We start from the raw sequence: 13,372 nt of genomic DNA, 5'->3' as shown, positions 1-13,372 counted from the left end.
CCTGAGGAGTGCTGCTCTCTAGTGGAGCTCTGCCCAGCCAGCTATGATTTCCTGAACGCACCCGGGTTAACAGGCTGTAGTGGGGGCATGGTAGTTGCTTTTAAGAACCATTACACTTGTATTCCTTTTACTTGTGGTTCTTTTGATAGTTTTGAAATCTTAACTTTTAAAATTGTATGTGGCAAACCAATATTCCGTATAATCATTTATTGTCCCCCCCCCAAATCTACAGCTTTTCTCAATAAATTCTCTGAGGTATTGTCTCTCTTGTTCTTGAATTTGATAAGGCCATTATAGTTGGTTATTTTAACATTCATACTGACAATTCGTTTAACTCATTTGACATAGATTTTTTTAAACATCTCTAAATCTTTTAACCTTGTGCAGCATGTCACTGGCCCCACACATAACCGTGGGCACACCCTTAATTTAGTTTTCACCCTGAACATGTCCCTCAATTCCCTGAGTACGATCAATTTTGTCTCTGACCATAAATGTATTACCTTTGATGCGCCTTTGCCACCTATCACAGTAAAATCCTGAGTGGTAGTTTAACTCCATGAGTGTTAATTTAATTCCGAGAGTGTACAAATGGACCCAAAAGGATCCATTTGTACACTCTCGGGGTTAAATTAACACGTAATTAACTCTCGCATCTTTAATAAGCTGTTAGCAGCCATGTCTTCTAGTTACTTTTCCAGTCAGGCCAGCTGCCCTCCTCACCTCGCCAACATTAATGACCGAGTTAGTTGGTTTAAAAGCTGCTGCTATCTTTTATTGTTTCATTATCCGTTTTCTACCTCAATTATTTTTACTACCTCACTTGTTTATATTAAATGCTGTTTTTATCTTTTTTTTAGTCATTCACCTTGTGTAGTGCTGCTGGTCTGAGAGTCAGCAAATGAAATTTCGCTGAGTGCGCACAATGACAATAGAGTATCTTATCTTATCTTATTTGTAATGATTTATGTACATCTGCCCTTGATTTTTTTGGCTCCATATACTTCCAGGGCTGTCCCAGTTATTAACACAACCCCTTGAATCAATGAAAACATCCATCAAAAAAGAAGGGACTATAGGAAGGCCGAACGCAGATGGAAAAAAATCTACTCTTGAAGTTCATCAACTCCATATGAAGGAGTTATTATCTAAATTGAATCAAACTATTAAAGATGCAAGAGCTGCTTACTTCTCTGACTTGATTGAGAGTAATAGTTTCTGTTTCGTGCTATCAATCAACTTGTGAATCCCCCTCTTCCTACCATTTCTGCCTGTTCTGCTAATGACTGAACATTTCTTGTCTTTCTTTGCTGACAAGATTGATGGTCGAAGGTCCAATTTTACCCCCACTGCCCCCCATCCCTTTCAACCATCCGGTTTTAATGTTGGAGTTTGCTCCCATTTCTCTACAGTTCCTTGTAAATACTGTAGCCCTTATGCATCCCTCCTCCAGTCCCTGTGATATAGCTCTGAATTTTATTTTTTAAAATCCATCCTCCCTGGCTTAGGTCCCAGCCTGCTCTCTATCATCAAATGTTCACTCACATCTGGGTCTGTACCCGACTATTTTAAAATTGCCTGTATTCAGCCCCTCCTCCTCAAAAAAATCTTGATTTGGCAAGGGTAGCGAATTACAGACCGATTTCCAAACTTTATTTTTATACAAAATGCTTTTAAAAAGTGTTGTGGACCAAATCCTGCAGCTGACTGGGGGTCAAAACATTGATAAATTTCAGTCCGGCTTTCGTCACTAGTACTGAGACTGCATTACTAAGAGTGTCCAATGACATTCTTATGCATGCTGATAAAGGTGAATACTCTTTTCTTATTCTTCTAGATTTAACCGCTGCATTTGATACCATCGATCATGCCATCTTACTTGTTAGGTTGGAAAACTGGGTTGGCATTTCTGGTAGGGCGTTAAATTGGTTTCGCTCTTATCTGACTAATAGATGTTTTAATGTTTGTATTAACAATCTTGTATCCTTGCCTGCTCCCCTACTGTGTGGGGTCCCTCAGGGGTCTGTCCTTGGGCCAATCCTCTTCTCTTTATACATGCTTCCTCTGGGTCATTTGTTTAGTCACTTTCAAGACATGTCATACCACTGTTATGCTGATGATACTCAGATCTACTTCTCTGCCCAACCCAATAACCCGAATCAACTGTCCTCCCTCCACGATTGCTTAGCTGCCACCAAACACTGGATGTTCCTTAATTTCCTCCATCTAAACCCTGACAAAACTGAAGTTCACTTAATTGTTCCTGAGAATGTTGCCACTGCAGTTGATCAGTTTATTGGTCGACTTCATTCAAACATCAAACCTACCGCTAAAAATCTTGGTATCATCTTTGACCAGAATGTCTTTTGATCACCATGTTACTAAGCTTGTCCAATCCTGTTTTCTTCAGCTAAGAGATATTGCAAAAGTCAGGATATCAAAATATTAATTCACATTTAGCTAATGGACTTTTATTTTCTCCCGTCTAGATTACTGTGACTCCCTTTAACTCTGGCCTCAACCAAACTACTTTAAATCGTCTACAATTGGTTCAGAATGCAGTTGCTAGACTACCAACTAGAACTAGCCATAGGTCCCATATTAACCCTATTCTTGCCTCCCTCCATTGACTTCGTGTAAAATTCAGAATAATCTATGAGATCTTATTGATTACATTTTCCTCCCTCACTCCAACTGCAAAACAAAAGGTGACCGTGCCTTTGCAGCTTTAGCCCTTACTTCCCCAATTCATTAGATTTGCTGAATCTTTAGACTGTTTAAAGCAGCTTCTAAAAACCCATCTTGTCAGGCAAGCCTTTTTATAGATCCCCACCACTGCCCTCTGTTTTGGTTCATTTTTAGCTTGGTCTGTTACTCCCTATGCCATGTTTTATATTCATTCAATTATTTCATATATTTCTTCGTATCTTCTGTATTGAGTGTAAAACATTTTGTAACTGTGTGTTTTTAAAAGTGTTATATAAATAAAAATTTGACTTACTTACTTACATTAAATCGGCCTTGTAATTCAAAATTCTCTCCGACAGAAAAGCAGTACGACGCGAATCCGGGCTGCTCATCCTCGTGTCTTTTCTGCTGCTCCGCATCTCAACTACGCAGCCCCCTGGGATTTGTCTTAATCGTGATTGGACCGTCCGTTTTTCGGACGGCCCAACCTATTTATGACCACTTAGTTATAAGCAGGCCAGACCCATCTCGCCAAAGATCCTCATGATCAACGCGCAAGATTGGTCTGACTCGCAAGGCTAGCACATTTGAGCAAGTAGTACCACGAAGTAGTGGAACTCTTGCGCGGTGCCCGTGCGGGTTCAGCACACTCACGGCTCGGGTGTGTAGAGAGGGTCGGTGCTGTGGCGGACATATTGGGTGCAGTTAAAGACTCGATAGGCCAGACCAGCCAGGAAGTCTCTGGGGGATAGGTAACCTGCTACTGGACGCACCGTGAAGCCAGACCTCTCTGAAAACAAACAAAGGTGACTCAATCACAAGTCAACCATCAGCTGTAGTTAAATCACAATTAATTTAAATCCTCTCTCATCAGTTTGGGTGCTTTTCAAAAGTAGCCCCCCCCCGCATTCTATTATTCCCATTTCCTATTCTCATTACTAAAAAGTAGAAGGTACCCCTCAGAAACAGGGACACGTCCTCCAGCTGTGGTATGTTGTCTTCTCTGTAGCCACAGTGCTTGGTGAGCAGGGGCAGGTTGTTCAGGTGCTCCCGGCAGGCGTGGGTGGGATACAGCTTGGTTAGCTCCCTAAAAACCACACCCCAAGTCCTTATCTCCTCCGGGGTGTACTCAATACGAGGGATGGGCTGCCCGCTGGGGTGGAGCGAAGAGGGAGGTCGTGGTTAACTTAGTACTGCTAGTCCATTTGTGTATATGCGGCGAGAGGACAGCTAACACAGACACACAATGGACTACAGAGAAACATGACAAGTTTTCCCTTGAAAGGGGCACTTTCAAGAGATGCAAGATTTTTACATCTAACAAGGTTGAAGATGAATGCGTGACTCACTAGTGATTAGGTGAGGAAACAGAGATAGCGATGCTTACAATTTATAATTCATCGCCACTTCCACAAAGTATTTTCGCCGCTGCCGATAGACGTTATCTTTAAAGCCCTGGTGGGAAAAGGAGAAGTTTGAGCATTCACATTTATTTGTGATTATTTTATTGTTTTTCTGCCATTTCATTATCTTAAAACAAATTTGATTTCATGCCCCAAAGCCAAAAACCTTGGTTTGTTGTCAAAAACCGCTAGCTCAATGTCACAACAGCCAATATATACACCATCATCAGCAATGTGTCCCGCCGATGTGCTCTTAAGCCAGACACTGACCTCGTGTAATTGTAAGTCACACTGGGTAAGAGTGTAGCAATGCAATGTAGCATTTAAACTTCATAGCAATATCACAAAACAAGGTGAAATAGAAAAACACTTGATCCATGACAAATAAAAACTCATCCCCAGGCCTTTAACCTGTGTGTCTATTGTAACGCGCATGGATAAGTAGACACATTGGTCCCTGACTAACGGGTCGGACCCTTTAGTCGACTGGTTAACGTTGTCGCTTGTGGTGTGGGAAACACGGGTTCACGTCCCGGCTGTGGCGGTTCCCGGACTGCCCCCTGAATTCACTACACTATATTACAACCCCTCGCTGAAATAGGACGTCCCGCACGAGGGCTGGAACCAAAGCCAAGGCCCACATGCCGTGAGGTGTCAGTGCTAACCTCCAAGCCAGCATCACACCCAACATGGAAAAGGTACATGAACATTTCTAGTGACTTACGGGATGGTCAGCATCCAGCTCTGATCCGTACATCAGCACCCGGTGAGAGCACTGGTCCAGCTCGGAGATTTTCATCGGAAACCACGGGACGTCTTCTCCGTCTAGGATGAAGGGAAAGAAAGGGGACAAATCACAAAAGACTTTTAAAAAGAAATTTGTGAATGTGCTCAGGATCGCCAAAAAAAAGGGGGGGGGGAGAACTGCAGCAAAACCATAACCTGTCCTTGGGGGAGTGCACATCTAACACATCTTAGACACTATATTGATCTGGAGTGGATAAAGAAAGAGGTTATTTGTTGATCACATGAAAATAAACTGCTCATCCAGCTGATATGGCTATCGCTATCTCAACTTGGTTGCAATCACTCTGTTCTGTCTTTACAGAGTAACGACGCAGTGGTTGGTGCTGTCGCCTCACAGCAAGAAGGTCCTGGATTCGAACCCCGGGGTAGTCCATCCTTGGGGGTCATCCCAGGTCGTCCTCTGTGTGGAGTTTGCATGTTCTCCCCGTGTCTGCGGTGGGTTTTCTCCGGGTGCTGCGGTTCCCCCCACCATACAAAAAAGACTTGCATGTTAGGGTTAATACTCCTGTCTGCCCCTCACCGAGGCATGGCAAGACGAACTGGAGTTGGTCCCCGGATGTTGCACGGCGGCTGCCCACTGCTCCTAGCTACACAGCTAGGATGGGTTAAATGTAGAGCGGGATTTCTGCACGCACGGGGATCAATAAAGTATCTCAAAATCAAACCATAGACCATTTTAGTGAGCTTGCTTACATCTACGGGTTAAAACCATGTAAGGTTTAAAAACATGGCAGGCTGATCTTGGTACTCTGTGATGTTAGCATAACAGGATAAACATAGCTGCAGCTAATAAAATTAATAATGGCTCTGTTTGAATTAGGTGTGCCAGCACATCAGCTGTGTTTATCCTGCTATGCCAACGTTACGAGCACCAAGACCAGCCTGGCACGTTTTTAACCTTTACATGGTTTTTAACCTGTAAACTCACTAAAATGCAAACTCACTAAAATGGTCTAGGGTTTACTTACTCTTTGAATATCATTTGAGACAAGCATGTTTGACTCTGGACACCACAGTGGTTTAGCACTGTCACCTCAGAGCAAGAAGGCCCTGGGTTCAATGGCAATCCATCTTTGGGGAGTTTGCACGTCCTTCGTGTGTGAATTTCGGGGGTGGGGGTGGGGGGTTCTCCAGGTGCAACATTCCAAACAAATACTTGCATGGTAACTGAGCAGGAGACTCTCAAAACTACCCATAGTTGTGAATGGTTTGTGTGTGTTGGCCCAGCGGGGGTCCGGCAACCTCTCCAGGGTGTCCCCCTTCATCTGCTTAATACCTGCTGGGATAGGCTCCAACCCCCTGCTGCCTCGAATTGGATTAAGCAGGTATAGATAATGGATAGGGCGGCACGATGGTGCAGTGGTTAGCGTGGTCGCCTCACAGCAAGAAGGTCCTGGATTCAAGCCCTGGGGTAGTCCAACCTTGGGGGTCATCCAGGCTCATCTTCTGTGAGGAGTTTGCATGTTCTTGTGATGAAGGTGAAGTGGCTGAACTAGATTTTCCCTAGGTGTGTGTGTGTGTGTGTGTGTGTGTGTGTGTGTGTGTGTGTGTGTGTGTGTGTGTGTGTGTGTGTGTGTGTGTGTGTGTGTGTGTGTGTTTTGGCCTTGTGATGGACTGGCGACTTGTCCAGGGTGTCTCCCCGCCTGCCACCCAATGACTGCTGGGATAGGCTCCAGCATCCCCGCCACCCTGAGAGCAGGAGAAGCGGTTTGGATAATGAATAGGTGGATGGATGAAGATAATAGATAGGTGGATGTTTGACTCCATTTACTGATGCAGGATCTGATTTGCTGCCTTCGAGAGTCTATCTGCTTTTGTCAGTAACCATCAGGACATGGCGGCTTCTCTGTGACGCTGCTTATAACCTGTCAGTACTTTGCCCCCCATGTTATTTTCATCCCTGTTGTGTTATCTGATTGTAATTCTGGTTCCTGTAGTACTGTCTAAGGTATTCACCTTTGTTTAGAGCGTTTTGATTTTAATATAACAAAGTACTGCATCTACAGTTGTCTCTGTGCTGGAGGTCCTGTGCATGGGGTCTTGCTGTGTCTGTCCCCTGCCAGTGTTGTAGTACTCGAGTCCAGGACTCGGACTCGAGTCTGACTCGAGTCCTGATTTTCATGACTCGTGACTCGACTTGGACTTGAGCACTGATGACTCGGACTTGGACTTGGACTCGCGAATTTACTGCATTCGGACTCGGAAGTTGGAGACCCGGACTCTGACTTTCTAATTGATAAAGACTGTTTTTGTTAGATTTTTTTTAAAATAATAGGCCCTATTAAAATATATTGATAGCTATATTAATACTGTAACATTATTCAATTTCGTGTAAGGGCAGGCACGTGTGTTCCACCTACATGCGGATTCACGTGGCGTGCATACCGTCATGTTCAGTAGCGCGAAGATGCCTAAAGAGACGCCCCGAATTGTGTGCTTTGCTTACACAGATTTTACAACAAATTCCAGCAAGATCACTGCTAGATGTTCGATATGTAAACGAACTATTGAGGAGAAGACCGGGACAACCTCAAACTTCAACAGACATCTGTCAAGGATGCACCCAGAAAAGTAAGTGATATGCAGTCAGTTGATGATATGGTTGGTGATCAGTTAACGTTAGCTAGCTAGCTATCTAGCTACGGTAACAATAGCCTCTGAAGTAACTCAACCACTGGTCCAAGATGTTGGATTAGGTGGTGTGGCGGGTATATCATGTCACTAGAACCGTTGGGTTAGGTCGTGTGGCGGGTATATCATATCACTAGAACCAAGTGAGATTGTATAGGTAAGTTAAGTAACGTTACTGTTAGCATGCTAATGCAGCATTGCACAGAAAAGTCACAGTACGGTTCGCTTTCGGTACGAGCGTGCCATCGATCTCACTAATGATGAGTTGGTAAGTAACACGCAGCGTCTTCGTGTTATAGGGAGATTAAAACTGATTTTTCTTATTTATCATTTAGCTAATTACCAAGTAGCATACACTTAACGGAAAAAACACACCACTCTGAACTACCGTGTTAGCATTAATCTTAACTAGCAAAAACAAATCCGCACATTGCAGATCTCCGCCATGAATATTCTCCAAGTGCGGAGAAGGAAGAAGTCTAGCCTATATGCATCCACAAATAATGTTGATAAAATGTGCACAACTTTACAATGCAAATAAAAATAATTGTAGGCTATTACTCGCTAAATGGACTAATTGAAGAAAGCTAATGTGGATGCCGCCACTGGTTTTCTTGAGAGCTGGAGACGGTACGAGATTTGACGGATGTGGCATTTCCCCCCCCCCCCCCCCCCCCCGATGTCCCGAAAACTAGCGAACCGTATGGTGATTGGTGACACCGCACAGGCTACTGTAAATATGGGGATATTTTCTTTGCATATATGCAGCATTGGGTGTGTCAAATTCTAAAAATAGACACGCGCGACGTAGCTTTTGAACAGTACTATGAACTGGCTCTGTCTTCTAACAAAATCACACCCTCCCTGACCCATACAGAATAAACATACAGACTCACGGAGGATAGAGAGTTAAAGCTCAGCTAGGTAGTGTGTAACATACTTAAATCAATAATTAAATGACTGGGTTTTGCTAATTAATCCCTGTCCTGTTAGTCTCATAAATTATGTATCTTTTCTCATACTTTTCACTTATCCAGCTAGCTTACATTAGTTAATCTACTAATATGGTAATGTTAGTTATATAGATAACTAAATATGTAACTTAACTGGTTATAGTTCAAACAACTATGTGTATAATGTGTAACATTTGTATTGTTATTGCATATTGTTATAGCTATAACGCTACACATTTTTTGCTGTGAGAAAGATTACTTGAAACAGTTTGGCATCAGCAAGCTAAAGTGTGTATCCTATCTTCCCCTAGGTTCCAAGAATACCGTGCCTCCACTGCTTCAGATGTGATGCCAGCTGCTTCAGGTCAGAAGACTATTACATCATTTTTGAATGATGGACAGCAAAGGATGTATGACCTCAAACATCCACGTCAGAAGGCTATAAGTGATGCCCTTGTAAAAGATCTAATCATTAAGTGCTGCTTGCCACTCTCCATCGTTGACAACAAGGACTTCAAGCACTTCCTGTATGTCCTGGACCCTCAGTACCGGCCCATAGCAAGATCCACAATTTCCTCTGTGACCATTCCAGGAATGGTGGAAGTCAAGAAAGAACAGATAAAGAGCCAGCTGGCAGAAGCATCGAGTGTTGCTGTTACCACAGACATTTGGAGTGATCGAAAGATGCGGTCATTCCTTGGAGTGACAGCACACACAGTGGCAATGGATAAAAAAAACAGGAACTCAGCCTTCAGTCATATCTTCTTTCCTGCAAAAGAGTGCATGGGAAACACTCGGGAGAGAAGACTGCAATGATGTTTGAATGCTGTGCTGAAGAATACCTGATTAAGGACAAGATCAACTTTGTCATAACTGACAATGCATCCAACATGAGAAAAGCTTTCCAGGCCAGCTTTCCCCTAGAGGATCCTTGTGATGCTGAAGCTCATGATCCCAGCACATTTGAGGAGGATGATGAAATATGGCAAGACCTGATGCCAGAAGATCAACAGACAGTCAATGACACTTTGGCTGAGAACTGTAAGATGCAGAGACTATCATGCTTCACACATTCACTGCAGTTGGTCATAAAAGATGGTCTGAAAGACACCAGTGGGCTGTCAAGCACCCTAGCAAAGCTATACCGTGCAGCCAACCTCCTCCACAGTGGCACCTCATTTAAAGACTGCTTTGAAGCGTGTTTTGGTGATGCAACAATTCCAACAGCGAATGCCACACGATGGAATTCCACTCTGAAGCAGGTGAAGGCTTATGTGCATTTAGACATGCAAAAGCTGTCCAGTGTGTTGGAATCAGAGGGGCACAAAAGCCTTATCTTATCCCCGCGAGAGTATGCTCAGCTTAAAGAACTGATCGAAGTTCTTGATCCGTTCTTAGAGGCAACCAACCTAACTCAGGGTGAGACTACTGTCACCGTCAGTGTGATTGTGCCCTGTGTCCTCACTCTGCGCTGTCACCTGCAGGAAATAAGAGGAAAAGCCAGATACTGTGGGCCTCTGGTGAGAGCTCTGGAGAGCTCCTTGAAAACAAGGTTTGCAGAGGTTTTCAGTGCAGTCAAGATACCAGGATGTGAGCCAGCTGAAGGAAGAGGCCCCACCAAATTTCCTTTCACCAATGCCTACTTCATAGCATCTGTGTTGGACCCAGCATTTGGCTTCCAGTGGCTAGAACATGATGTGCAGCTGGACAGTGACATCAAAGATGTGCTGAAGACTGAGGTCAAAGGTGAGAAATGTTTTGATTAACGTTAGTTAAGTGATTAACTATTTGATTGTTGTGATGTTTATATCCTTGAAGGTGTTACAATAAAGCACATAGGCGTGTCATTTGTCATGTAGGCCTAGTCAATAACATATTTGTAATGAGTCCCCCATGCCCCCTCTCATTTCAGAGTATATAAAGGCAGAGGGTGACAAGCAAGCGGTATCAACAGCAGATGCAGCGGAAGCAACAGGACCAGGGGAATGTGAACTTTCAGAGTCTCCTCCTGAGAAGCAGTTGAGAATGTTCTCCCACTATAGGAGGATTCCCTCCTCCGCCGAGAAGAAGCCGTCTGGCCAGGCTCAGTTGACTGCATACCTCGACTTGATCGCTGAGCAGGACTCTGACTCAGTCCCGTGCCTCAGGTTTTGGCAGCAAAACAAATCCAAATTCCATACCCTCTATCAGATTGCCACACAGGTATTCTCTATCCCTGCCTCCAGTGCGCCCATTGAAAGGGTATTTAGTCATGGAGGCATTTTGATGAGGCCTCACCGTGCAAGGTTGAGTAGTTCCATGCTGTCAGATCTTATGTTTTTGAAATGCAACGTGTATGCTTAAAACTAGTGCCACCAGCCTTTTGTTCCTAACTATTCCTGAGAGACAATGTCTTTTGACTTGTTTTTATGAATGTATTGTATGCTGTGGAACTTACTTCTGTATACTGTTTCCACCATTTGCTAATATCATGCTATTCACAGCTATCAATGTGTTTTGAAGCACATCCAATGGTCAGAATGTCAAAGAAATTCAGACTGTTCTAAAAATGTGTGTGTGCGCGCATGCTTGCGCGTGCATGTGTGCGAGTGTGTGGGTGTGCATTTGTTTGGCTATCGTGTCACAAAGTAAATAAACTCCCTTTGAAATGGTGACAGCTGTGTCATTTTTGTTTAATGTAGACCTTTTTTATTTGAATGTCAGATCTTTGACTGTGCCCGAGTGGATCACTGGAGCCATCCTGGAACTCGACTCAGACTCAACCTTGATGACTCGGACTCGGACTAGGGCAATAGGGACTCGACTCGGACTCAGGTAATGGGGACTCGACTCGGACTCGACTCGACTTTTCTTTGGTGACTCGGACTTGGACTCGAACACTGGGGACTTGAGACTCGACTCTGACTCGAGGTTTAGTGACTCGACTACAACACTGTCCCCTGCTGCCTCGGCATTGCCAGTGGCGCTCTGTAAGCCGTCGCTGTGCACTCGCCGTATTTGGGGAATGATGCGGTTCTGGTTCGGTGACACGTGTCTGGTCCGTTACCTGCCTCTGTGGACCAGACGTGGGCAGGGGTGTTGAAGGAGATGATGTTGACGTGGTCTTTGAGGTGCTGCAGGAGCTCGTTGAAATCTTTCTTGCTGCAGCTGCAGTCGGCGTAAATCTCCACCTCGTTGGCGATGCGCTTGGACATGCGGGACTCGATGTGGTTCAGGTTCACGTGCCTCTCCTGCGTATCAATCAGATCAGATCAGCCACGCGTCAGTCACATGGCGTGTTTTGCATGGTTAAGTGCAATGCAGCGTGCTTCACATCATGAGAAGAGGTTCAGATAAATAAAGGCAGGTAATGGCTAAGCAAGGAAACAGACAGACGGGATGAAAATACAGGGACAAGGAAATAAAAACAAGATCAGAAATAAAATAGACGGATAACTATTGAGTGAAGAGAAGATAGAGGGAAGAAAAACGAACAAGATAGAATGACATGAATCAAAATAGGGTTTACTGAAGAAAGATATTAATTAATTAATTAGCAATTGATTAATTAGCAGTAATTGTCCATTAATTAATGGATATTGATTAATATCAGAATTACAGCTAATAAAAACAGTAAAGTACAGAGGGATTGTCAAAGGTGAAGTAAAAAGCATGATTAAAAGGAATGAGGAAGGAAGGGGCGTCCGGGTCGCATAGCGGCCTGTTCCATTGTCTACCAACACAAGGATCCTGGTTTGAATCCCCGTGTTGCCTCTGGCTTGGTCTGCGGGTGGGAAGCCGGATGTGGGTATGTGGCCTGGTCACTGTACCAGAGCCTTCCCTGGCACCTGTTCAGGGGGGAGGGGGAACTGGGGGGAATAGCGTGACCCCCCCCCCACGGTGAAACTCCTCACTGTCAGGTGAAAAGAAGCGGCTGGCGACTCCACGTGTATGGGAGGAGGCATGTGGTAGTCTGCAGCCCTCCCCGGATCGGCAGAGGGGGTGGAGCAGCGAAGGCTCGGAAGAGTGGGGTAATTGGCCAGATACAATTGGGAGAAAAAGGAGGCAAATCCCCCCCCCCCAAAAAAACGAACGAAGAAGGGAGAGGGGAGGGAGGGGACAGAGAAGGGGAGAAGAGGAGGGCAAATGTGAAAAAGAGGGAGTGGTTGGGAGGAGACGACGAAGGAAAATAAGGAGCACAATGAATGACGAAATAAGAGGGGAAGAGGAAAGAAAAGAGAAGAGAGATGGAGTGGGAACTGTGAATAGAAGAGCAAGGAAAAGGAGAAAAAGTGAAGATGACAAGCAGGGTCACAAGGTGCATGTAACAAGTGGTATTTAGGACTGGGGGGGGTCAAATCAAATTTTGCTCAGGGCCCCAAAGAAAAGGGCTTGAGCTGGCCCTGATGACAGCAGAAAACAAGAGAACAGGCTTTAACAGAAAGAAAATCAATAAATAAATAGATGAAAAGATTCGTTAAATTAATTAGCCACGTTCTGAGGTGGCTTCGGGACACCCACCTGAAATACCCTCAGGGCTTTGACCAAGTAGCCGACCTCGTTCTTCAGAGAAAAGACCACAGCTGTCTTCCCAGACTCCTCGCTGCTCTCTTTGTCCGGATTCTCGTTGATGGGACAGAAGGACGACCGACGGGACTGCAGAGCAAAGGTCAGGGGTCAACACCTCAACCGACAGTCCGGCGTCGTCTGTGCTCCCAGACACCCCTCCCAACTGATGGGCGCTAATCTTTGCATGCTGTACCGGGTCTATTAGGAGCCCTCCAGATGGGTGGCGACGCCCCGTAACACACCTGCCCCCCCCACCCCCGATACTAAATGCACATGTATTTTACTCAATGGTCCCTTACATGTCCCCTTGCTGCTGAGTCAGATATCCACATGGAGGTGTGA

At 44.8% G+C, this 13,372-nt stretch overlaps 1 protein-coding gene across 2 annotated transcripts in view; it reads right to left on the bottom strand.

Annotated features, from left to right (window-relative positions):
* The window catches only part of tph2 (tryptophan hydroxylase 2 (tryptophan 5-monooxygenase)), a 28,222-nt gene that overhangs the window by 12,336 nt on the left and 2,514 nt on the right, over positions 1–13,372 (bottom strand). The window contains exons 2-7 of one of the 2 annotated variants that reach the window (XM_056281350.1): positions 12,983–13,117; positions 11,529–11,712; positions 4,816–4,916; positions 4,076–4,143; positions 3,645–3,841; positions 3,343–3,478 (exon numbers count right to left, since the gene is read on the bottom strand). In XM_056281350.1, coding sequence (XP_056137325.1) covers positions 3,343–3,478; positions 3,645–3,841; positions 4,076–4,143; positions 4,816–4,916; positions 11,529–11,712; positions 12,983–13,117 — 821 coding nt within the window. Of the gene's footprint in view, positions 1–3,342; positions 3,479–3,644; positions 3,842–4,075; positions 4,144–4,815; positions 4,956–11,528; positions 11,713–12,982; positions 13,118–13,372 lie in introns of both variants that reach the window. The other variant, XM_056281351.1, reaches the window with a different exon arrangement.

Source organism: Lampris incognitus, chromosome 6 (genome assembly GCF_029633865.1).
Source record: "Lampris incognitus isolate fLamInc1 chromosome 6, fLamInc1.hap2, whole genome shotgun sequence".
Lineage (NCBI taxonomy): Eukaryota > Metazoa > Chordata > Actinopteri > Lampriformes > Lampridae > Lampris > Lampris incognitus.
The sequence above is the reverse complement of the archived record's forward strand: the minus strand, read 5'-3'. Positions and strand labels throughout refer to the sequence as shown.